This window comes from Camellia sinensis, chromosome 8 (assembly GCF_055761805.1).
Source record: "Camellia sinensis isolate YWXY chromosome 8, ASM5576180v1, whole genome shotgun sequence".
Taxonomy (NCBI): domain Eukaryota; kingdom Viridiplantae; phylum Streptophyta; class Magnoliopsida; order Ericales; family Theaceae; genus Camellia; species Camellia sinensis.
In genome coordinates, this window is record NC_138968.1 from 71144950 (window position 1) to 71172437 (window position 27488).

Sequence of the window (27488 nt, forward strand, 5' to 3'; positions counted from 1 at the left end):
ATCGTGTGTATGTACGTGTTCAATCTGTTTGTGTTTTGAATTGTAATCGAGACTGCAGGAGGAATTGATCTGGAAATTGATGATGTTCACATTTTTTTTTTATGATGTTTTGTTAATGTTTGATATTGTCGATTGGTGCAGTTAATGTTGCTAATATAGCTAATGTTTTGATGATGTTAATGATGTTGTTGATGTTGCTGATGTAGATAGTGAGACTAAATGGTGCATAAGAAAACTTGTAGGACTAAATGGTTTAACTTTCTACCATATAGGATTTACTGGTAATTTACTCTTATTTTATATGTATTTTTAATTAGAAAACATTTCCCATAAATTCTATCTTGAAAAAAGTTAAACCATTTAGTCCTTTAAATTTTCTTATAGACCATTTAATCCTAATGTATTGCCAAGTTTTTTGAGGTGTGATTTGATTCTACTTATTTTTACATCAATACCTTTTGAGGGTGTGATTTCTCTGTTTCACAAATGAGAATGAATCTGTCACTACAGGATTCATAGCCTCACTCGTCTCTCAAAAATTTTGATAACTGAAGAGATCTCCCTATTAGCAATGTGAAAAATAATTGAACCTAAAACAGAGTGGCTTAATTACAAACATCAACACATTAACTCACTGAAAAGTATTAGAAAAAGAAAAAGAAAAAAAAAACTGTATTACAGAGAGTTAAAAAGCATATATGCCTGAAGAAATTGCAAGGGTTTTGGAAGCCGAATCTGGAAACGATTCAAGACTAGAAATTCTGAGAGGGGAAACCTAGACGAAGCGGTCCGCGTTGGATTGCATGGTTTTTGGGGATCGATCCCTGTTTTTCCTGGTTCCAAACCAATCGATTACGAGCGGTTCTTGGCGAGTGAATTGGAGAGTTTATCGGAATTCAATGAGAGTCGTGACGATGAGGAATGGTAGTCTATGAAGAGAAGAGAGTGATGATGGAAGCTACGTCAGAGTACGCGATGACACAGAGAGAGAGAGAGAGAGAGAGAGAGAGAGAGAGAGAGAGAGAGATGGTTATGGAGCAAATGCCCAGCAAGCAAATTTTTGATGATGTTCGAATGGTTGATGATGATGTTCGAATGTTCGAATGTTTGATGATATTCACAATTTTTTTGATGATGTTTGATGATGTTTTGTTCATTATGTTTGTTGATGTTGATGATGCTCACAATTTTGTTGATGATGTTTGTTGATGTTTGATGATGTTTTGTTAATGTTTGATGTTGTTGATGTGTTTGATGATGTTTTGTTGATGTTTGTTTGGAGGGAAAGCAAACATCTATAGAATTTTGGGCATTTCAGTCAATACCATATTGGGGTTTTCCTCATTTACCCTTACTAAAAAGCGTAAAAACATAGTGTAATATTGGTTATTTTGTCATTAACATTAGCTTGGGACTAATTAGATCATAAAATAAAATATAGGACCAAATGGGTCATAAGATAAAGATTTGGAATTTATTGGTGCATCACCCTTTTAATTATATCATGTTGTTTATTTATAATCAATTTTTCTTTAATTATAATATTATTTTAGTTATAATTACAAATGAACCAAGCTATCATATGTTGAGATTTATTTATTACGATTTTAATGAGCTCGAGTTCGGATTTGAACTTGAACTTAATGAAAATTTAAAGAATTGAATTTGAATTGGTTTAGGCTTGACTCGAACTCGAGTTTAAACATATTCACTAGTCTTAACAAGCCAAAAAATTTATTAAGTTATAGTTGTGTATGATAAATTTTGATTATATAATTATATATATAATATATACAATATATTAAAAGAAAAGTTAATATCTTACCAAAATAATAATATCTATCACTGATTTATATAAATATATTATCTGTAATTGTCTATAATTGGCTATTATTTATATTATTTAAATATATAAATAACATATTTATCTTTATTTTTATACATATTTTTATATTATTTGATATATAATTATATATTTATTCTATTATTTAAATAAATATTAAATGAAAAGTTAACGAGCTTAAGATTTTAACGAACTAGATCTCGATCTCAAACGCAATAAAAATTTAACGAATCGAGTTTAAACGAGCCCTTACCGAACCAAATTCGAGATTGTTCACGAACAGTTCTATTCATTTGCAGTCCTAATTTTAGTTATGCCTCATGAGTTCTTATGTCTCATGTTGTATTTAGTTATGACATTTTTTTTAGTTATGACTTGAAAAGTATAAAATTTTATCATTTTATTTTTTAGTTATAAGGTGAATATGGTACACACTATCAAAAATATTTATAAAAATGGTATCACACATTATTTTTGAAATATTTTATGTATATATATAACTACCAAGATTCTGTATATACTTTTATTTAATAAGTTATAAATATAATATAGTAATATAAAGAAATGTAAACTTTTTATTTAAAAAATAAAATATTTACAAAAATGATATCACACATTATTTTTGAAATATTATATATATATATATATATATATATATATATATATATATATATATATATATATATTATCATGAATAAAAGAGGCTTGAAGAAATTCATCATGTGTGTGGTAGACTAGTAGTAGCCAGCCCCACATGCAACGCATTTAAAAAACACTGAGCAATTGCGATCTTCAAATTTGGAATTGAAGTCTTCACGCAAAAACAGGCATCTTTAATTATTGAGAAATGTTAATCTCATTTGACTTTTTCGCAATGCACTTTTAAATTAAATTTTTTTATTTTTATTTTATGTGCATTAAAAATCATGTCGTAAAATTTTATACATTAAAAAAAATATTTAGGAATTATTTGACAGGTGATTAATTTAGTTAAAAAGTTTTTTTTTTTTTTTAAAAAAGTATAACTCATAAATAAATAAATAAAAAGTGAAAAATTCATTTTTTTTTTTTTTTAAACCACCCTCACCTGCTCTCGATTAGTGGTACATGTATCATTAAAAAAAGTTTAGGTTTCTTGCTTTTCTATGTGTTATTACGTTGTGGGCATCTCTATAAACAGTGTGTACAATTTGCATTTACTTCAATTGCTATTGTGTGGAGACTTGAAGTTGCAATTGAAACCCAATCGATAACTTAACATAATAGGTTAGGTATATTTTTATTAACAAAATTAACGCAAACTTAAAAAAAAAAAATAAAAAAAAAACCTAAAAGGCCACGTAGAGAGAAAAAAACTATTTGTTACTTTTGGGTAGGGGTGCCTGGGATGGGCCGGGCCAGGCCGGGTCAGACTCATGTCGGTTCTTGCGGGCTTCTGCCAAAAATCGGGACGGGCTAGAAAACCTAGGCCCAAACCCAAGCCCAGGCCTAGCGGTATTCGGACTTTGGGTGGGCCAGTGGGCCAAGCCTCGGGCGAGGCCCATAGGCTTGGGCCTGGACTCGGGCCTGGACTCGGGCTTTGGGTGGGCCTAAACAATTTTTAAATTTTTTTTATTTATTTTTTTCTCCAAAATTTTATTATTTTTCATTAAAAATAACACTGGACCTCGGGTGAGCCGGGCAGGCCGGGTCTCGGGCCAAGCTTTTGGGCAGGCCTTGAGCGGACACCCATGGGTCGGGCCAAGCTGGTCGGGCCCATGGGCCCGACTGTGCGTCAAAATGATGGCCCAGGCCCTGGCTCAAGGGCTCAGGTTGGGCTTGGGCTCGGGCCTTAACAGGCTGGGCCAACCTCGGGCCGCTCGCGGGCCACGAGCCAAAATTATACCTCTACTTTTGGGACGTCACGTATTCGTACTCCTCACCAATCACTATACACCATATCTCTTATTATTTTTCAATCATTTAATACAAAATTATAGATCCATCAATCATAATATACTTGAGACATCACGTGACCGTGCCGTAGGCCACGAAATAACTTCTCCTTAGATAGAGGAGATCTTCTGTTAGTTTAATTTGAGGTGAACCTGACCTCTATAAATAATAATGACAGTAGCATTGACTGAGAAAATCGCAACTAAGGAAGGTGAGACAGGAAATAGACTAGATAAAATAAAGTGCTTGACTCAGTAGGAAGAGAATGCACATGCCTCCAAACAAAAGCAAAGAAATATACTAAAAAAAAGTTAGCACAAAAATATAAAATAAAAAAATAGCCTTACTTTGGAATGTTCTCTTTTGGGGGTTTAGTACTGGCCCGTACCGTTTAGATTTTGTTTGTGTGCCTTTGTTCCTTTTTTCTGTCTTTTGAATATAAATTTATATTATCTTATATATACATTAGGATTAAAATTAGTGTAAATTACACTAACACCTCTTAAAGTTGTACACAGATTTCTCTCACATTTAAAAAATTATATATATTTTTTTGAAATTTGTAATCTTATTACAAATTATTTTTGAATTGCTGATATCATATCTTAAAATTTTCTAAATGACAACCTTGTTCCTTTTTTTACCATTTCTTCTTCTTATCATTATGATTACATTCTATAATTTTTTATCATTAAATTCTACCTAAACATATTCTTATTGAGTGATGATATACAAATATAAAATTTATATAAAATTTTCAAACACAATGATATAATTTAATGGTGACCTTTCACTTGAAAACAAAACATCCATAAACACAATTTATATTTACAACAATATCACTATCACAACATTTTATGATATTTTTTGTATAAATTTTTATATATAAATATAATTTTTCATTTTTATTTCCGCAATTATATTTAAATTAGATCAACTTAATCTAGATATATTTAAAAAGTATAAATTTGTACAACAAATTTTAAAAAATCCATTGAATACAATAAAATAAGATAATGTATTGAATTTTTATATTTATAATTTTTTTGTATTTGGTGAATGTAAAAAAAAATCACAAAATATTATATTTCTTAACTATATCTAGATTTGGTGTATCTAAAAAATAAAAAATTACTTAAAATATTACAAAAATTCAATAAAAATAAAAAAAATACGAAAAATAAAAAAAAAACAATTTTTTGTGTGAGTTAAATCAAAGAAGATTATTGTTATTTCTCTTAAAATGACATGAGCAAAAATTTGTATTATTTTATTATTTTATATGTATAAAGACTAAAGGGCAAATACGTTATTTTAATCTGAGAAGGGGTAAGTGTAATTTTTAAAATGTGAGGGAGGATTTGTATTAAACAAAATCTTAAAGGGTGTTGGTGTAATTTACCCTTAAAATTAATATTTGATTATAAATTATTATAATGTTTAGTATAAAATAAAAAAATAATATATTTTAATTGTTTTTTATTTATATAAAAAAACTTATAAATAAATAGAATGAAACTAATTTTTTTTATTTAATTTACATTTTCTTTATTAAAATAGTCTCTTTCCTAACTTAAGCCTCGACTAAATATTTTAGTTAAATAATCAAAAAGTCACTATAAATTATAACATCACTTTTTCTACTATTTATACATTTTTTTTTTTGTAAAAAATTAAAAATTTATTCCCAAATGAGGCCTCACAGATTTATCTTATTTTTGTACATAATTTTATACCGATAGTATGGAGAAGTTATTTAGTGGTCTAGGAATGTTACTTCACACCCATATCATGACACTTTTAATGTTGTCCGATGATGCTATATGCACAAATTAGTATATTAATTAGTACACTAATTGGTATATATAACATTATTCTATGTTGTCTTTTCATTGGAGACAAAAAATGAGGGGACCCACTATATTAACCAATGAAATACATATTGAAACACTATTTAGATTTTCCCTTAGAACAAATTATAATTTGAGTAATGCTTGGTAGCCCGAAAAAAAAGATTGGCTTGAACGGCTCGAAATTCATCTTGCCGGTCGTCCGGGAGAACGTCCGGCCAATCATCCGGTCGATCATCCAGCAAAAAGGCTGACAGTCACGATCAATAAAGGTGACAATCGCGGTAGACAAGTTTTCACCCAGTTTTTTCAGGCGAACATCCGACCAATCGTCTGGGCAAACGTCTAGCCAACACCCATTTGGACTATTCAAACCCTTCTTTTTCGGACTACCAAGCATTTTTATTTCTTGATACTATGGGCCAACAATTCTGTTGGATGTGACCTTTTTTGTACTATGTAATGATCACATGATGGCATGTCTTTACAATGACAAAATTTGTGAAATGTTAACTATCTTTGCATTTCTGTGCCTGAAAGATCAAAAAAATTAACTTTACTTTAGGCGGGCCCTATTTTGTGCCCCTTAGCAAAAACACAATTTCATGTTGTGTTGGACTACTCAATATCATTAATTTTGTGTTCTCCACTATTATTTTAAGAATTTTATGTTATTATTTATTTATTTTAAAAAAAAATAATATCAATATTTAAATGCGTAATTAGGTAAACATATAGTCACATCTAAATTTTTGATTTATTTTATTTGGTACTATGTAATGCCCACGTGATGACATGTCTTTACAACGACAAAATTTGCGAAATGTTTAAACTATGTTGGCATTTCTCTATCAGAAAGAATAAAAAAATTTACTTAGTTTTGGCGGGCCCTAATTTGTGTCCCTTAGCAAAACACACTTTCATGTTGCGTTGGACTACTCAATATCATTAATTTTGTGTTCTCCACTATTATGTCAAATAATTGAAGGGTATGTTATTATTTATTTATTTTTTAAAAAAGAAACACATGAATATTTAAGAGTGTTGTTATTAACACTTATCAAAATTTTTTGAACCTCCAATTTCTTTGGACTCCAACCCTAAATCTTAAATTTTAATAATATTTTTTTAGACACCCCACTTATTACCAAATCTACCTATATTCATAATATTTTCACAACGAAATGTACACCGACCTAATTTTTCATCCCTGTCATTCCCTAACTCACTCAATCTTCAGAGTTTGGAGCTTTGGTCCAGTACAGCTCCTCCAACCTTCCCATTGCATAAGGATGGTAATTCACTCCCATACCCTTCTTCACTACTGTCTCACTTGGCAACACGTCGTTCTTTAAAGCTTGCTTTCCATCAATGGAGATGGGTGGGTAGAGTCCCATGGTCTCGCTCAGTGACGCGTGTGTGAAAACCATGTCTTTCACTTCTTCGTAGATCGGAGCGTCGGATTTCTCATTGATTTCTTTGAGAATCTTAGTTTCTACATCTTGGTTTTTGGAGACAAGCCAGAAGAACCAGATTAAAGCTTTCATCTAAATGCCCTGAATTCAAGAATCTCGATAGGAGATCAGTAGATTCGAGTAATGATTTTGAATTTGTTCACCACCGTGTAACCGAAAAAATGTGTTTTGTACAGAACTGTTTTGTCGAACAATAATGATCCTGTCAGCACTGTATGTCCGAACAAAATTTGTTCATTACTGTGTAACTTGAATCCATTCCAATTCACAACTTAAAATAACATGAATTAAATCCATTCAAAATACATAACTTAAATCCATTCCAATTCATTCTTTTCCATTCTAAGTTAGTTTAACAAAGAAAATTACATAACTAACTATCTGCATTAATGTTCGGAACCTATGTATTGAACGAAAGGATTATGTTCAGTACTGTATTACCGAACATAATTCTAACAGTCAGCAAACCAGTACCGAACAGCTCGAACAAAACAAGAACGACTGAAAACGACCGAGAATGTTAATACAAGACAGATAAACTTATTAATGGAACGTTGGACTCACTAGAATTGTTGTCTTCGTCCTCCATTGTTCTACACAGTGAAATAAGTGATGAAGTATACATTATACTTGAAGCAAAACTTTCAAGTTCAATAACGTTGATGATGGTGATGAAGATGACACATTCAGAATTTAAGATGATTATGAAAAATAATAGATTTAGCATTTATATTATTTGGTTATGAAAAGTAATAGGTTTAGGGTTTATAAACATGAAATACGTATAGTTGGAGTTGGAGGTGGATGTGGGGGTGGAGGTGGGGGTGGGTGTCCAATATTATAGAGTATTAGTTCTTATTAATAGGTAGGTGTTCCATTTAATAATGTCTTTTAATATAATTTTACTTTAGGGTATAATTGTAATAAAAAAAATTATAAAATGAGGGGTCCAAAGAATTTTGACAGGCGCTAATAGCAGCACTCATATTTAAATGTGTAATTAGGTAGACATATAATCACATTTAAATTTTTTATTTATTTTATAATTTTTAATTATGAATCCTAATGATAGTTTTAAAAACGGTCAATAAGCCACTACAACATATAAGACTTTTGGCGACTAATTATTTTAGTCCATAAAACTATTATTTTTGGTTTATAAAACTATTATTTTGGTTTCTAAATAGTTTTTGTGACAAAATTAAATTCGTCACTAAAAAAGTCATTAAAAGTGTATCTAGAAAAGTCTTTAGCAACATATTTTTGAAAGTGTCGCTGAAAATAACGATTAGCGACCAATTTTGTATTGCCGCAAAATGTTTGATTTTACAAGACTAAATATTTGGTCGCCAATACTTCGTCACAAAATGTCCCAATTTGGTCGCGAAAAACAAAATAATGGCATTTTTAACGACAATGATATTTGGTCGCTAAAAGACAAATTACTCTTTCCAAAACACATTTTCGTCGCTAAAAATAAAAGTTGGGATAGCTAAAAATGCACAAAAATTACATGTTATCCAATCATAAAAAAAAATAAAAAAATCGACATCCACACAGCAAAGACACTCTATTCCCAAATCATAATGAGTATATAGCTCTGAGTATATTCAAAGTTTCCAAACTCAAAGTTTCCAAAATGTTTTTAAAGATTTCAAAAATTGACATATCAAGTTGCAATCTCAAAGCTAGTATCTTTGTCAACTGGTATGTCATCACTTATCCTGGAATGATTTAGCAATTGATATCCAATTCTTCACATATTTTTCAAGGACCTGTAGAACAATGTAATCATTAGAGGATTACACCAGTTCACATCGTCACATTCTAAACTTTTTAAATATACAAGGATCATTCACCTAATTAAGAAACTCATTTTTTATTTACTCTGCTTAAGAACAGGAAACCTTGCCTAAATACTCCTCTTAGATTGTAATAAAGAAGCTTTCTTCTCTAGCAATTTTACACTAGAAGTCAAACCCTACTGAAAATTTTAGAAGGGTAGACACTCTTAATAAAAGAGTTTTGTTTCCTAACTTATAACCAAATCTTATTTCAATACTATAATTTACTATCTGTGCAAAAGAAATCACTTATATAAAGGGCACAAGGTGAAAATCTAAACTAGAATGACAACATACATAACATAAAAATACAGAATCCAAATAGCAAACAAACAGATTCAAGAAAATTTCTAATATATCAGATAGATTAAAAATGCATCTTGCCAAGCATATCTTTTTTTCCCTCCTTATTTTCTCAAATGCATGGAATTTCTATTGAACATGTATCTAGATGTCAATTCCCTTATAGTTGTATTATAGACCTAAGATTGTAAAGAGATCAAACAATTGAAAATAACAATGTTTTGGCATAGTAAGGAAATACCATCCATGACATGTGAGGGTGGAAAGAATTGCAAGTAACAAAATGAAGCAGCAGTCAATCCTACACATAACAACAGCAACCACAAAGAGAGAGAGAGAGAGAGAGAGAGAGAGAGAGAGAGAGAATAAATGATAAGCAAGCAATATAAACAAGAGAAGAATAAGTTGGTAAGGGAAGATTCTATCTACAAATAAGAGACCTATAACACCTGAAGCAAATATATCCTCTCTTGAAGCCCTTTTCACTTACAAGTTGGCTTGATGTAAACCACACACACATTACAAATGTAGAAGTGATAGGTAAGAAATGGAGAGGGAAGGTTGGAACCCAGTGATACGTAGGAGAAAAATGGGCAGCCAGCATGGATATCTCAAGGAGGCAGTGTTGGTCACTATATTCGTAGATAACATTCCAGACTCAATGGATCCTAAAGGTTCGTTCAATCTCTTTCGAAAGTTTGGTTTGGTCAAGGATGTGTTCATTTCAGGAAAGAGGAGGAAAGCTTCAAGATCCAAATTTTGGTTTGTAAGATATGATTGTGAGGTGGTTGCATAGATGGCGATACAAAAGGCAGATGATTTGTGTTGTGATAATAAGGCACTGAGGGTTAAGAGAGCAGAGTTTCAAAAACCTCAAAGATTTGGTCAACTGGAGGCCAGGGGGCTGAGTAGAGAAGACGAAGGACAAATGGAGAATTAGTGGTTTCAATCAAAACAAATGAAGGGTAGTGGAGTCCAGAAATCCTATGCGGAGGCATTACTAAGTGGTGGTGACAGTGCTAATGAGAATGTGGCAATAAAAGCTTATAAGGAAGGTAATGGTTGGAGGTATGAAAGCTTAGTAGTGTAGTTGAGTAGTTTCTTATCTTTCAAGGACTTTAGAAAGGAAATGTGCAATAGGGGGATGAAGGATGTGGTTGCAAGAGAGGGGGGTGGCAGATTAGTTCTACTAACCTTCCCCTCAGTACAATATATGCAGGAAGGGAAGATACAACTGCAAGAGTGGGCGAAGCAGTGGTGTGATTCAATCAATGAATAGGGGAAAGGTTAGTTTGCAGAGCAAAAGAGGTGCGTCTGGTTAAACTGTTTTGGCATTCCCATCAATCTCTGGCATTTCAACAATCCACAGTATTGGTAGTTATTAGGGGGTGGTAGTTCAATTTGAAGAGGATATCAACAACCCACAGACTTTCTAACAAGCTAAAGTTAGAGTGATTATGAGCTGTTTGGAGATGATTAACTCAACAATCTTTCTGGAGCGCTAAGGTAAGCATATTCCAGTAAGTGTCTACGAAGAACTTCCTAGTTGTTTATTTCCAAGTCCTACTGAGAGTAGAGGTAAGGAACATGGTCAATTGCACTCCAATGGCAAAGAAGAGGTGGACTAGATGTCTGGCAATGGTGGTTGCAGCAAGATTGCAAGGTAAGCTTCTTCAGTAAGAGAGGGGATGGCGAGTGAAAGATTTGATGTGGCTAGCAGGGTATTGGAGACTGTGATAGGTAGATCAGATGTACAGGGTAGGGAAAATGATGGTAAGCATGCAAAAGTAGTGGTTGACATAGAGGGAAACATGGGAACTGGCTCTACAAGTGCATGTTCCAAGGTGAAGGGGTTGGTGCAGGATGTCAACTCTCATCAGGCGTAATCATGAGGAGAGTTCAAAAGCTGGACAAGGCTATGTGCAATACAGGGCTACTAAGGGAGTTGAATGGGCCAGTGAATGTATGGCCCAATATAAATTTGGAAGTCCTACTTGAAGGCATGCAGGTGGGGCCTAAGCCTAGTGGATCACATAAGGAGGTGGGGTCGAATCTACGTGAGAATGTGGCCCAGACTCAACTCAGACCAGCTTTGGCCCAAATAATTCATAGAAGTGTGGTCAAACAGACTACGAAATGGAGTAAATTCAAGGAAGTAGCAATGCAAAGAGGGTGTAAGTCTTGGAAAAAGGGTATTGAGCAAAGGAGAGGCATGGTTAGCAAACTTGGTTTCCAAAGAGAAGCCATCCTCAGAGCTTCAACAGTAGCAGCAACTGCATCCTTGGCTATTTCCCAGAGTCAAGCCATGAACAGAAAGAGACACTTACTTGAGGAGGCTAAGTCAACAGTGAGGGTGGGCACTTTTTTGGGAATGGACTGCCAAGGAAAAGAAGAGGAGGTAGTGAGCAAAATAGTTGAGTTAGAGGAGCATGATTTGAGTAGAATTGCAGGTGATGTCGGGCCAACCAGAGCCTGACTAGTTGTCAATAGCGGTTTGGGTGAAAGATGTGAGTTTATCATGAAGATTTTATCATGGAATGTTAAAGGGCTGAGAAGGCCATAAAAAATGGGGGGGGGGGAATTAAGAATTTGGTGAGGGAGAGGAGTGTTGATGTGCTATTACTACAAGAAACTAAAAGAAGCTCAATGGATGAGTATTTTGTGAAAACCATCTGGCCTTATGAAGATATGGAATTTATGTTGGTAGATTCAGATGGAAGTGCAGGTGGTCTCTTGTGTATTTTGCGACCACAAGTCTTTAAGCGTAAGGAATGCTGCAGTAACAAAAACTTCATCATTCTATCAGGTACTTCATGTAATTCTTTTCAGTGTGTAATTGTGAATATCTATGCTCCAAATGAGGTTCTTAAGAAAAGAAAATTATGGAACTCTCTGGTGAATGTCCATCCACATTTTCCAAATCCTTGGTGTGTGGTAGGGAACTTTAATGAAATTAGATATATGGGTGAGAGGAAAGGATGCTCAACTAGAGAGAGGAGGATAAAGGACTCTAATGATTTTGTAGAAAAGTTGGAACTGACTGATATGCCTATGCTAGGTAGACAGTATACTTGGTGTAATGCACTAGATGGGGATAGGTGGAGTAGGATAGATAGATTTCTGCTAGATATAAAGTGGATGGAAAAGTTTTCTTTTAAGCAATGGGGTTTACCTAGGATAATCTCAAATCATTGCCCCATTTTGCTAAAGAGAGATGATTGAGATTGGGGACCAAAGCCCTTCAAGTTTATTAATGCCTGGTTATCACATCCCTCATTCATGTCTGAAGTCAAAAAGAGGTGGGAGGAAGCACAAGTTCAAGGGTGGGCAGGGTACAAAGTCATGAGAAAATTGAGCATGTTAAGGAATCATTTAAGGGTGTGGAATAAGGAAGTATTTGGCAACATAGGCACTCTTCTAAAGTCAACAGAGGAGGAGTTACATGATTCGGATCTGAAGGCAGAGTCTAGGCCCCTGGATGAACAGGAATTAAAGAGAAGAAGAGAAGTTCGAAGCCAGGTGTGGCAGCTCAGTAGGAGTAAGGAAAGGTTATGGCATCAAAAATCTAGACAGCTGTGGGCTCATACTGGTGATAAAAATACTAGGTACTTTCATATTATGGCAAGTAGAAGACAGAGAAAGAATTTGTTAGACTTAGTTCTAGTGGAGGGTGTGAGCTTAGAGGATCTAACTCAGGTGAAGCAAGAAGTGGTTAGGCATTTCAGTCAGCTATTCTCTGAGAACTGGAATTCCATTTCCAAGCCAAAAATCTTTGGTCCTTTTGCTATCATTAGTTTTGAGGCTACAGGGAATCTGGAAGTTGTGTTTTCTGAAGTTGAGATTTGTGCAGCACTTCAGGATTGTGATGGGAACAAAGTCCCAGGTCCAAATGGTTTTAACCTTGCTTGCGTTAAAAGGTGTTGGCATATATTGAAAGAGGAGATAATACAATTGTTGCATGAATTTCATACAAATGGCAAGCTGTCTAGAGGGGTTAACAGTTCTTTCATTGTACTTATTCCTAAGAAGGATAGCCCTCTAGGTTTGAGGGACAACAGACCTATTAGCTTGGTAAGTTCTGTCTATAAGATCTTAGCTAAGGTGCTTTCCAAAAGACTTAAGAGGGTTCTCCCATCTGTGATCAATGAGGTGCAATCAGTTTTTGTGAGTGGTAGGTACATTCTAGATAGTGTGCTAATAGCAAATGAAGTTGTAGATAAATGGAAAAGATCAAGGAAGAAAGGTATCATACTTAAATTGGATTTTGAAAAAGCCTACGACTCTATTAATTGGGAATTTTTATTGTCGTTGTTGAACAACTTTGGATTTGGTGAAAAATGGATTGGATGGATGAGGACTTGCATTTCTACAGCTATAGTATCTGTCTTGGTTAATGGTGCACCCACAGAGGAATTTCAACCACAGAAGGGGTTAAGGCATGGAGATCCTCTTTCCCTATTTCTGTTCATTATTGCAGCTAAAGCTCTCAATCTATTATTAACAAGGGCAATAGAGAAGGGTTTGTTCAAGGGTGCCATAGTTGGATCTAATGAGTAGAGTATCTCACATCTCCAATTTGCAAATGACACTATAATATTTTGTGAATGTGATATGGAGGAAGTTCTGAACATTAAAAGGGTGTTGAGGTGCTTTGAAGTGATGTCTGGTTCAAAGATCAATTATCACAAGAGCACAGTTTGTGGAGTAGGTTTCCATGAGGACCAAACTAAGGTGTTTGCTCAAAGTTTGAACTGTCTGTCCAAAAAATTACCATTTAATTTCTTAGGTTTGCCATTAGGGGTAAATTCTAGGAGGATGTGCACATGGAATCCAATAGTGGATAAGGTGAGAAAAAAGTTGTCTTCTTGGAAGAGAAAGTTATTGTCGTTTGCTGGGCGACTGACCTTGATTAAATCTGTCCTCTCTAATATGCCAATCTAGTTTCTTTCAATCTTAGAATGCCCAAGGGGGTTATTAAGGCTTTAGTTAAACTTCAATCTATTTTTTTTGTAGGGTGGGTTCGAAATTAAAAAAAAAGTGCACCTGGTCCAATAGAGGGAGTTACCAAAAGTAAAAATCAAGAAGGTTTGGGAGTGAGAGACTTAGGTGAGGTGAATGATTGCATGTTGTTAAAGTGGTGGTGGAGATATGATTCTGATGATAAAGCCCTGTGGAAATCTGTGGTATGCTCAAGATATGGTAGAATTGGTGGGGGTTGGGTGCCATCTCTGAATCACTCAGAAGGGGTGTCCTCAGTATGACAGGATATTGTGCAACTCACTTCAGTCAACCAGCCTTTGGGTGATTTCTATGGTGGCCATTTCAAGATAACAGTGGGTAATGGGAGGAGGACACAATTCTGGGCTGATGCTTGGCTTACTAACAGAGGTTTGAAGAAAGAATTTCGTAGATTGTACAGCTTATCCACTGAAAAAGAGGAGTCTTTACAGCAAACCAGTGCCAAGAAGAGCAACTTAGGGGTATGGCAACTTTAATTTAGAAGAAATCTCTTGGCTTGGGAGGAAGAGGAATTGCAGAGGCTGTCTAGGTTACTAGTGTCATCCCCTGCTATTAGGTTAGATCTTGAAGATTCTTGCTCTTGGCTTGCATCTAGTTCAGGGCAGTTCTCTGTGTCCTCTGTGTGGAGGTGGTGGGATGCAACTAAAGGGCCTGGTTTAAAGGTTCCTGCTAGGGTGTGGGATAGTTTGGCTCCCCCAAAAGTACAATTCTTTTCTTGGCTGGCTTGGAGAGGTAGAGTTAAGACCTCTTCCTTCCTTCATAGGATTGGGGTTTTAGCTGCCAATGCAGATATTCAGTGTGTTTTATGCCACACTACGGTGGAGTCTCTGGAGCATGTGCTATTGTTTTGCCCTCTACTCTAGAAGTGCTGGGCACATATGGTCAATTGGTGGGATCAGACTTCGGTTATTCCTGGCTCTATTGAGGGTCTGCTACTATGGTGGTCAGGTGGTAAGTTGAACCCCTGGGTCTCCAGAATTTGGCAGGTAGTTCCTTTAGTTGTGCTTTGGTTTGTCTGGAAATTGAGAAATGATTGTTTGTTCAAGGGGGCTATTCTAGATTTTGAAGAATTATGTTGTAGACACCCCATTTTTGACCAACCTTAAGACTCAAACGTCATTGATTGAGCACTCAGTGATTGCCTATGTTGTGTTCGTTTCGAGGTTTCGGAGTTTTCGGCTGAGTGCCTTGCCTTCAGGCCTGTGAACTCCTTGTGTTTCGGCTCGGTTTGTGGACCAAGCCTTGTTCTCCTTGCCTGAGGAAGGGAGAGGTCTTCTAGACCACTCTTTTGTGGTCGTAGACCACTTTTTCTATTTGGAGACTAGTTTCTGATTTTTGGAGCCTTCAGCCGCGTGCCTTGCCTCGAGACCGCTTAACGTTCTCTATTTGGCGTGGTTTTTGAACCACACCTTGTTTCCTTGGCCTAGAGGGCCACTGTGGTTTGGGAGACCACTTTTGTGGTCGCAAACCACTTTTGGTGCTTGTCAGCTAGTTTTCGAGGCTCCCGGCTGCGCGCTTTGCGTTCCGAACTTTCGTCTTGCATCTGTTTTGATTTGTTTTTTGTACAAACCTTGTTTTCCTTGTTTGAAAGGTGGCACAAGGTGGGAGACCAGTTCTTTCCCTTGGAGACCACTTTTCTTCTCGCCAGCCAGTTTTCTGGCCGGGAAAGTGGTTTGCTTGGTCTTTGGGCCACCTTTTCTGGCCGGCCACCACACCATTTGCTTGTTTTCTTTCTCGTGACCTTCTCCTACCATGGCCGACCACTTTTTGTCTTGGGAGACCACCTGTGGTGGTCGACCGACCACTTAAAGTAGCTGGCCGACCACTTCAAAGTGGTCGGCTACTTTTTGTCACATTTTTGGAGATATTTTCTTCCAGCTGGCACAGCTGGAAGGCACCAAAACCATCCTCCATACACGGAGGGATGGCCTTGAGCTTTTTCTCTCTATAAGAGGGAGGCTCCCCCTCCCACCTCCAAGTTCAGATTTTAGAGGCTTGAGAGATATACATGCATACTTGTATCTATCTTGCTCTTGTTCTTCATTTTGTGCCTTAAAAGTGTAGTTTTGTCACACTTTAACACACAAACACACACTCAGACACCATACTCTTGGAGCTGAGGTCCCTTGAGGTTTTTTTTGAAGCTTTTGGATTGGTTTTGGATCAAAAAGGGTGCTGGAGTTGCAGCCTTGAAGGTGGTCATCAAGGGTGAGAAACTAACCTCTTAAACCCCCATTCTTACATAAGCTTTTGAACCTATTTACATGCTGTTTTAAGCTTAACTCTTAACTACAAAAAATTCTAAATTTTGGTGCTTAAGATCTTTGTTTAAGGCCACTTTTGTATTTGGGTTGTTCACCCCCTCTTAGGCCTTGCTTGGCCTTGCTTTTGTGCCTTCTTTGTGAGCTTTTGGGACCACCTTGTTTTGGCCTTCTCACCACTGAAATCCAGAGTAATTTCAGTGGTGGGGATGGTGTTTTGAGGTCCCAAATGGGAGAGGGTCATCCCCTCTCCTTGTGTCTTGTTTACTTGCTTCATTAGCCTCATGTGTGAGCATGTTTGTTAAGTTTATGTTGGCCATATCTTAGCTTGTATTTGGGGTTATTTTGCTGTGGTATACCACTTTTTTTACTTGGTTTTGTCAGTCCATGCATGCCTTATACACTTGTAGTGTAAATCTCACAAACTAGTCTTGTATGCTTCATGAAGTAGCATGTCACTCTAGCTTATTTCGAGTCCATCTCATCATGTTTTTGGTGATATTTTTCCATGTCATACCTTTGTTAAGTTTTGGTTTGGTTGGCCCTCGCATGCTCCATGCACTTGTAGTGCAATTCCTTGAATTAGCCTAACATGCTTCTTGCTTTAACATGTCATTCTAGCATGCTTTTGGCTTAACTCTAAGAAGTTTTTCCCCATGTTTTAGCCTGCTCTAGCTCTGATTTGTGTTTTTTTTACCATGCATGACTTGCTTTGTATAGCCATAGTGCATTCTAGCTTGTTAGCTTTGTGTATCAAGTCCACTAGCAGGCATTACTTGGACTATTTGAATGATTTGGCATCATTTGTAATGTGATTTCAGTCCATGTTTCATGTTCATGCACTTGCATTTTTCACTCATTCAATGCGTTGGAGGGTTTGCCCCTTTATGCCTTAACATGAATCATTGCGTATGCATTCATGCCTAAGCTTGCAAGCTATCATTTCAATGTGTTTTTGGGGTTATTTTGCCATGATATAACTTTGATTTTTATTGGTTAAGTCATCCCATGCTTGGTCTTAATAGGTGTAGTGTAATCCACCTTATTTGCCTTGTATGCATTATGCCTTATGTCCTTTGTCATGACCCAAACCCGTCCCCGTGGGTTAAGGACATAACCGGCCAGTGGTCGTGAGATTATCTACAGTCTCAAACCAAACCAAACGCATTTTAACAGAGTTAATGGGAGCTAAACGGAAGCAATATAAAACTTTGTCCATAGAGCTATACTTACATGGCACATCGTAACAACCATACATATGTACATTAATAACTCACAACAAAATATGTACTACATAAGGTTCTATACATACAAGATCATATAAGTCTAAGTCAACCCAGCACGACTATATACAAATGCAAAGTCTTTGCCAACATGACTGAATATAAATACATAACAAAAGGGCGAAGATGAATCTCGTGCGCGAGACACAAGGGCTGACTCTCCTAAAACCTTTGTTGTTCCACATAGACTTCACTGGGGCTAGGTTTAGACTTCTCTTGGCTCACCTACAAACACATGAATGAGAGTGAGTGAAAGCCCAGTGAATATTATCAATTAAAGAAGCTATACAGACGATATGTAGAACAACATACTTCAAACGGCCTTAGGCGCAATTCATATTTCTATTTAACATATATACACAATTTAGGTCAAGTGACTACGGTTCCAAACAAACTGGCATTTGGCCCATTCATACTTTCATTTGTGTCAAAACAGCTTTTGGCCCATTCAGATGACAAACTGGCATTTGGCCGATTCATTTGTTCATGTCGAAACGGCCTCTGGCCCATTCATTCATGTCGAAACGGCCTCCGGCCCATTCATTCATGTCAAAACGGCCTCTGGCCCATCCATTCATGTCAAAACGGCCTCTGGTCCATTCATTCTATTATTTAGATCAGACTGGCCTCTGGCCCACTCATTTGGTATAGCAAACATTGTCCACCAATTGAATCAATAAACTTATCAAACTTACATAGAAGTAGGCAATTGAACAAAACATATTTTAGATATCTCTGTTAAGATATTACTCACTGTGATCGGTTGGTTGGTTTGCCCTGGAGCTCGACCCCACACATTCCATGAACAAAAAGGGTCACAAACAATTTGATCCGTTCTAAATTCACATTTTCCTCTTTAGGCTTCATTATTATCTCTTTAACTCAATTACAATGCTCAATGCATGCCTAAGAGTACTTGGAAGTGAAAGAGAACAAAAAATGAAACACAGAATGTCTTCTCAAAATTTCAGAAAACAGGGTCCCCGCTCGAGCGTGGACTTTCCCGCTCGAGCGGACCCATAAGGCCTGTAAAAGTATTGGATATGTCAAATTTACGCTCAATCGCGAACTCTGGCGCTCGAGCGGAAGGCCTCTCTACATGGCTCCCCGCTCGAGCGTGAACTTCCTCACTCGAGCGGACACTGTTTCCCCGCTCGAGCGGACATCAAAATTCTGGAAAATCTAGAACATGTTCTTGAGCTTCAATTTGATGTTCAAAGGTTCCAAATGCATGATTTTGGCTCAAACTTCATATATACATATTCTAACATAGTATAAACACCAAATTACAACACAATGAAGCTCAATTTCACAATTTAATCACATGCATGTCTCAAATTAACTCAAACTCATCACCAACACATTAGTTTCAAACATGCAAGACTCAAACTCCCATGATTTGCACTTGCATGTGAAATACACACAATATCCTCAACTTAATTGGTGAAGAGATGATCAAATACATGGTCATTAATCAAAACTCAACATGGATTACATACTTTATGCTCAAACATGAAAAATTATGGCAATTCCTTACATGCATGTGTTCTAATACTTCAAATTCAACAAAACCAACTCAATTTCATCATAATCAATCTAACTTATGTTCTTGACCATTAATCAAACTTGAATTCACAATATTACAACTAGCGTCCATGAATTACTCACCTAGAGGCTTAATTCTCCCAGTCTATAGCAAAATCTTTAGTTTAATCCTCCAATTCTTCTCAAACTTGAGCCAAACACAATTCTTCTTCTCTCACCCTCTCTAGCCGACCCTCTCTCTACTCTTAGAGTCAAAGATCAACCAAAATAAACTAAAGAGGGAATTTGAGCGAAAGTGGCCCACTAAAAGCTCTTTTAATCAAAATTCTTAATATTAAAATAATTGAGCACCAATTTACTAATTTAATCAATTTAATCTGATCCGAATCAATTTTCAATTAAATTTCACCGTAGGCTCTAAAAATTACTCTAATCACAATGGCGCAATCAATTTCGAGTTCGATGGCCGATAAGGCCTTCGATTTAATTCCCAAAGTAGATAATCAAACAGATATTCCTACGGTGAACAAATAGAAATTCAAAACCACATATTTTCACATAATGGCACACAAAATCATATTAAACACATAATCATACTCGTATTAAGGACCAATTAACATATTACGGAACAGGGATATCACACCCTTCATGCTAGCTTGTTTTGGCATCCTTCCATACATGTTTTAGACTCATTTTGACATGTTCTAGGACTGTTTTGGATTGCCTTTTCCATATCCTTCATGCTTTGTATAGCTGTAGTGCAATTAGCCTTGCTAGCTTTGTGTTTTGATGACTCATGCATGCTATCTTTGGGCCATTTAGATGATTTAACATCATTTCTTACTTAATTTCAGTGCACTTAGTGTTGTTACACTTCCATGTTTATCACTCCTTGAGCACCCTTTAGGGTTGTGCTCTTAGGCCTACTTGATAGGTCAAGGCAAGTGCATGTTTGCCTTGCCCTTTTGTGCCTTTGTTTTGGTGTTATGGCCACTGATTTGGGCATGGCTGAGGTCTGTCCACTTTTGGTTTAAGTCCATTTAGCATCGTGTATGCCATGTAGTTCATCGCATTGAGTATGCCATGTTGTTTGCATGTTAATTCATCGCATTGTGTATGCCATGTTCTTTGAATTGTATATGCTTATATTACATTGCATTGTATACGCATGCCATTAGCTTTGTTAGGTTGTTCATGTTGCATTGCATGTTTGCATGCTTAAGTCATATTGCATATTTGCATGCTTGTGTTGCATTTCATTTTTCCATGCTCCATGTTACATAGCATTGTGCATGCCATGTTATGTGTTGCATTGTGTTTGGAATAGGTGTTAGTCCAAACACGGGAAACGAGGGGCGTTTCATACTTGAAGTGATAAAACATGCCTGAATTCTCGGTCCCCGACGCTCTTGATCATACATGATAGAGTTCTAGGCCTTATGTGTTTACTTGTGCATTCATTTTACATTGAATTGTGCAACTTTGCCTCTCAGCCATCATGCATTGAAATGCGTGATTGGTGGCCCGAGAGTCGAGAACCACACTCCCTTGAGCTTATGAAATGATAGGGAGGGTGGTTGTGCACACATACCTTGCAAATACATTGCTATGCCATTTCTTGCTCTCTGTTGCAGCAAAGTGGAAAAGTGCAGCAACAACTGGTCGGCCAGCTAGAAAAACTAGCTGGCCGACCACTTTTTCTTCCATGCAACAATAAAAAGTGGTCAGCAGGTGGCCTCCCACACCAACAATTGGTCGGCTACCCTCCTACAGGTCCCCAAGGTGAGTTGGAAGCTTTCTAGAACTTGGTACAAGTTTCTGAGAGCAGTTGCAAACAGAGGCAAGTTGGGGCATCGCGACGGATTTCCGAATGAGGCGACCAGGCATGCATGCATTTTTCTCCCTCTGAGGACACTATTTTATTGCTTTACTTAGCTGATTTTCTTAGCTAGTTTATGCTTTGGTTTGTACTTAATTAGTTAATGCGTTTAACTATTCGATTTGTGTTGTAATAGCTTAGTTAACTAGGACTAGTTAATTAGCTTCGTTGTGATGTAATAAGTAGTTTAATTAGCTTAGATTAGTTAGTTAGCTTCTTATTTGGACCCTCCGTCGAGAGGGCTAATGGTTGTAATAAGCGTGCGTGTGTGTGATGCATATCTTCTAAACTCCATTTCTTTCTCCCTTTTACTTAACCGCTTACAATGGTTAGTTTTAGGGCATATTTCGATTGGCATACCTTATGCTTCGCATGTGTGCATCCATGCATCTGTTTTGCATGCATCGGGCTCGGCGCATCATACTAACTACATTGTATTTTCAATACATTTACTTGAATACGTGTTCAAAACAGCATGTTATCAAGTTGCATTTCACATGACATTCTAGAATAGCCGCGCCAATCTTAGCTACATTTTTGCATGTGTTGCATTAGCCATCTTCACATGAACTAGGATCATGCATGATTTTTAACTAGTTCTTTGTTTTGGCTTGGAGTACACTGTGAGTGTTTACGCTTTAGTATACTGCGTGTGTGTTATTGATTTCCATAAAAGCATGCTCGTCATGAGGCTAACTGCTTAAGTGTATAACTACCTGAATGCCTGTGGATGAAGGTTGGATTACTTGAATTGGAACAATTCATCCAAATCTCATATTTAGCCTACTTGCGGGTAGCAAACTTCAAACCATTTTCAAAACGAACATGCAATATTTTGTTCCAAATTAGGTGATCTAGTCTATACTTGTATGCTGTGCGCATCACGTAGTAAGATTAGCTAATTAATCGAAATAAGGGCACATGTGTTTTCAAAAACAAAATATCATGCTTAGTATAGGCCGATCTTTGATTGGGTGAGCAGGGGTGCTCATTGCATGACCTTCCCCTCTCGTACCCAAGTTCCCGAGCCGAGACAACTTTGGTAATGACGGACACGTGGCATTAGGCACGAGTCAGGGTTTTCTAAATCCCCAAAATAAAATATTTAGGTGGCGACTCAGTATCTGGAAAAGCAGTCCATGTTTGGCACTTCTTTATTAAAATTAATTTTCTAAAAACAATTTGCCGGATTTGGACTCTTTGGTGATTTATCGATCTTGCATTGCACTTTGCGAGATTAGATTCAGAACCGTGACATTGAGTCCGAACTGTAGTAGCTCAAATCAAAACAAGATTCGCGCCCTCATCGCGCGTGGATATCGGAGAGTTCCCGGGAGCGCGTCTACATATGCGAGAGAATGAAAGTGCAGATTGCTTTGTGGGCCAAATAGTTCTTGAAGGTTGATTATTCCATTCATGATCTTGTGTCCAACCTTCACCAGATCAGGATGCCTGTATGATGTTTCCTTTGGCTCTGGTTGTGGCAGCAGAGTGTTTTAGCTGCTTGGAGTTCTCAGTAGGGGTAGTTTTGCTGCTTTAGCCCTTTGTTTTTGGTCTTGGTTTCTTTTGTTGGTTTCTCACCAACGGCCAAGGCTTGTGCTAGCATTCGTTATGGATGCACTTTGTACGCCCTTCCCCTTTACTGATGTCTTTCCATACTTTGTATGTTTTCCTAATAATGAAGTTTCTTTTACAGATCAAAAAAAAAAAAAGTTGGCTTGATCTATTTTAGCTTGTGAGGAAAAAAAAAATTAGAAGGCCTAAAAACACACAATATTATTGGAGTCGTAACTGCTGACTATAACACAAATTTGGTGTGTGTGTGAGAGAGAGAGAGAGAACATACTTGTTGCATCCAATAAAGTTAGTTCCATTTGTACATTTGCCCTTCCATTTGGAGGGAGGAGGTCCGTAGCCTACATCACTAAAACTTGGTGACTTTATCCAAATTCGTACAACAAAAAGATCAGAGAAAGACATCAAACTCAGTAATACATTTTAAAAAAAATGACATTCTAATTTGTTAAATATATGATATATATTCTATGTTAGTGTTACTATGAACACATACATCAGCTTGAGATCATGTGTTCTCATTCTCTATTCCAATTTCCAACTCTCTGTCTCATAATTCTAGTGTTATTACAACATTATAATTTAAATTCATTACAATCTATTTGATTTTCAATGTCATTTTCAATATAGTCTAGGCTTCACAGAAACATTTAATCAATAAAACACACCAAATACACTCCTCACTAAATATCAATAGTCGTATATCAATCTATCAAAGGAACATAGAATTCCATCTAAGTTAAGAGTTGTGCCTCCATGTTGGGTGAATTGTCAAAAAGGTTGAGAATTCGGTGTACCCGAAGTGAAGGGAAGGGCTTGGGTGGGGCTGTGCTTGGGATATGTGACAAGATCAGAAACATCAATCAAGGGTTGAACCCAGTCCAGTCTGTAGATAGGAGTGAATCCTAGTTGGGGTTTGAGTTGAAATGTAAAGTTGGCTCAAGTTTTGTGGGTCTTGGTAATGCGCAGAGAGCATAGCGAGACCTTCCATTGTTGTATAGACTATAAGGTCAAGTCGAGAGAGGAATGAAATGAGAGGCACTACCCCGTTACCCACAAACACAATTGCCAGGGGAATTGGTAGACAGGGAGACAAAGTTTAAATAAGGTGGAGGCACTACTCCGTTACCCACAAACACAATTTCTCCCTATTCTGGTGGTCTAAACACAACCCATTTCGTTACACAATCAATGGTGGCACAATATTTAGTTAACCAATCCATGCCCAAAATTACATCGAAATGTCTAAAGTTCAAGGGCAACAAATCTACATATAGAATAGCATTCCCAACACACATGTCACAAAATCGATATACAGATGCACACAACACAGATTCCCCAGATGGAGCACACACACATAGCAAATATGGCAATGGTTCTAGGGGTCTACTTAGTCTAGATGCAAACGCACAAGTTACAAAAGAGTGTGTTGATCCAGAATCAATTAACACAAAAGCATCCTGATTACATATAGAGATAGTACCTGAGACAACAGCTTCTGCATTTTGTGTATCGCCCGGAACAAGCACAAAAACTCTCCCTTGCCTCATGGTATCTCCGGCGGTAGTAGATCTCATAGTGTTTCTCGATTTTGGGATAGACGCTATTGAGGTAGCAGCTAGTTTTCCACTAATCTGATTACAATCTCTGGCCATGTGCTCTATTTTACCACATTTAAAGCAGGCTCCTGACACACGGTAACAAACCTCACAATGCCTTTTACTAAATGTTGCACATAAGAGATGTATCTCGGGAAGAATTAGAAGTACTTGAGGAGCCTGCTGCTTCTTTAAAAATTTCTTCTTCGAAAAGAAGCCTTGTCTTTTACTACCCTTCCAGTCAGTTGTCTATTCAGCTTGCCTGGCTATGTTAGCTTCATATATTATGGCCCGGTCTAACACCTCAATATAGGTCTCCAGTTTGAGAGCATTCACTTTTTCTAGAATATCATCCCGAAGTCCCCCTTCAAAATGTCTCGCTTTCTTGTAGTCGGTGTCGACCACATGCGGTGCAAACCTAGCCAATTTAGTGAACTTGGCCTCATACTCAGCTACAGTCATGTTGTTTTGTTTAAGTTCCATAAATTCTGACACCTTTTTGTCGCAGACACACTGTGGAAAGTATTTCTCATAGAAAATCTCCAAGAATCGTGCCCAACCAATATCCTTATTGTTTTCACGCATTAGCATCCATAACCTTCTTGCCTCATCTTCAAGAGTAAAAGTGGCTAGCAATACTTTCTGTGTCTCTGAACAAGGAAACACTTCAAATAGCTTTTCAATGCTGAGAACCCATGCTTCGGCATTCAACGGATCTAATCCCCCATGAAACTGTGGCGGTTTCATTTTCTTAAACTCTTTGGTGAGAGCTATTATTCGGTCATCATTCTGATTATCTTGAACAGGTGGTACTGGAGAAGGAGGCGAAGGGTGTGGTTGTTGCCACTGTTGTTGTCACTGCTGTTGTTGCCTCAATGTTTCTGCCATTTCTTTAATCAATCTTTCCATTCTATCCATTCTGGCAGTAGAAGGCTCCTCTATTTCATCTCCCCTTGTTCTCACCATCTGATTAGACTTGCATTATTCTTTATACAAAAGTTTCACAAGTATGCATATACTAAAGTGCACACATATTCAAATGATTTGCAATGCGAGCAAATCACAAACTTATAGCACATAATTGTTCACTTTGAAACATTTAAGCATATTCTTGATGTTTTCCAATTCATACTTATCACATGAATGCATCCTAGATTTTTTCTAGATGCTTATTGCTCATTTGGACAAATGTGTGAGTTATTAACTCGTGCTCTGATACCACTCTGTCATGGCCCGAATCCGTCCCTATGGATTAAGGTCATAACCGGCCAGTAATCAAGGGATTACCAGCGGCCTCAACCAAGTAAAATATACTCCAACAAAGTTAAGGGGCCAAAACGGAAGCAACTTAAAAATTTTGTCCATAGAGCTGTGCTTACATGGCATATCATAACACTCACAATATCTGTTAAAAACTCACATCAAAAGGAAAATAACTCGAAGTTCTATACAAACAGGGTCATTCAAGTCTAAGTCAGTCAAACCCAAAGTTTATATGCAAAAGTGATCCAACGTTTTCACCAACATAGCAAAATTATAGCAAAAGAACAAAAGAGGCGAAGACAAGTCCTATGCGTGAGACATTTGGGCTGACTCTTCAAAATCTTGACTGTTTCTCACATATTTCACTGAGGTTGGGTTTGGACATCTCTTGGCTCACCTACATACACATGAATGAGTGTGAGCGAAAGCCCAGTAAATAATATCATATGAAGAAAGTACACGAATGAGATTCACATATATCAAACGGCCTTGGGCCCATTTAGAATTCTATTTAGTGCATTATTTAGTACATTAGGCGATTCAAGCCCGAACATATCAAACGGCCCCTGGCCTACTTCATTCCTTAACAAACAGCCTCAAGCCCAAATCATTGATATCTGAGGGCCTTTGGCTCAATCATTTATGTCAAACGGTGTCCGACGGCCTTTGACCCAATCGTTCATGTCAAACGGTATCTGATGACCTTTGGTCCAATCATTTATGTCAAACGGCCTTCCGCCCAATCATTCATATCAGATGGCCTTTGGCCCAATCATTCATGTCAAACGGCCTTCGGCCCAATCATTCATATTGAACGGCCTTCTGTAGACGTCCCTGAACGCCCCAGGAGAGAAACGCCCGTTTCATCCTTTTATGGTCTTACTACGGTTCGGACTCAAATCGTCACGGTTCCAAATCTGAACCAAAGAGTCCAACTCCGGCAAATTATTTTTGAAAACAGATTTTTTGAAAGAAGTGCCAAACATGGACTGCTTTGCCAGATACAGAGTCGCCACCTAAATATTTTATTTTGGAGAATTTAGGAAACCCTGACTCGTGCCTAAGGCCACGTGTCCGTCATCACCAAAGTGCCTCGGCTCGGGAACTTGGGTACGATTAGGGAAGGTCAGCTATGAGCACCCCCTCTCGCCCGATCCGAAGATCAGCCTCTACTAACCATGATATCTAGTTTCGAAAACATTATGTGTTCTTATTCCGGTTAATTAGTCTAGAATTACTATGTGATGCGCACAACACATAAGTATAGACTAGATCGCCTAATTTGGAACAAAGCATCGCATATCCGTTTTGTTTGAAAATGGTTTGAAATTTGCTACTAGCAAGTAGGCTAAAACACGGATTTTCAATGAGCTGTTCCAACTCAAACAATCCAACCTTCACCCACAGGCATTCAGGCAGTTTATATCACATAAGCATATAGCCACATGGTAAGCATCCTGTCATGTTTAACATTCACACGCATGCCAGATGCTAAAGCGTAAATGCTTACGTAGTACTCTAAGCCAAAATAGAAACTAGTTAGTAATCAAATGCATGATCCTAGTTCATGTTTAAAATGGCTAATGCATCGCATACAAAATGTCACTAGAATAGGCTCGGCTAATCTATGGATGGTATGTGAAATGTGACAGATAGCATATATTCAAGTTAGATTTGAAATATTATGCAGTTAGCGTGATGCGCCGAACCCGATGCATGTAATACAGATGGATGAATGCACGCATGCATAGCATAAGGTATGCTAAATTAAATATGCTCTAGTACTAACCATCAAAAGCTAGTAAATAAAAGGGA

General features: G+C 37.1%; 1 protein-coding gene across 1 annotated transcript; it reads left to right on the top strand.

The window, feature by feature from the left end:
• Window positions 1-11896: 11896 nt before the first annotated feature.
• Window positions 11897-12472, top strand: LOC145797828 (uncharacterized). Its single transcript, XM_082885257.1, has one exon. It carries the CDS (start codon window positions 11897-11899, stop codon window positions 12470-12472), a length of 576 nt encoding a protein of 191 aa, XP_082741383.1.
• The last annotated feature ends 15016 nt before the right edge of the window (window positions 12473-27488 follow it).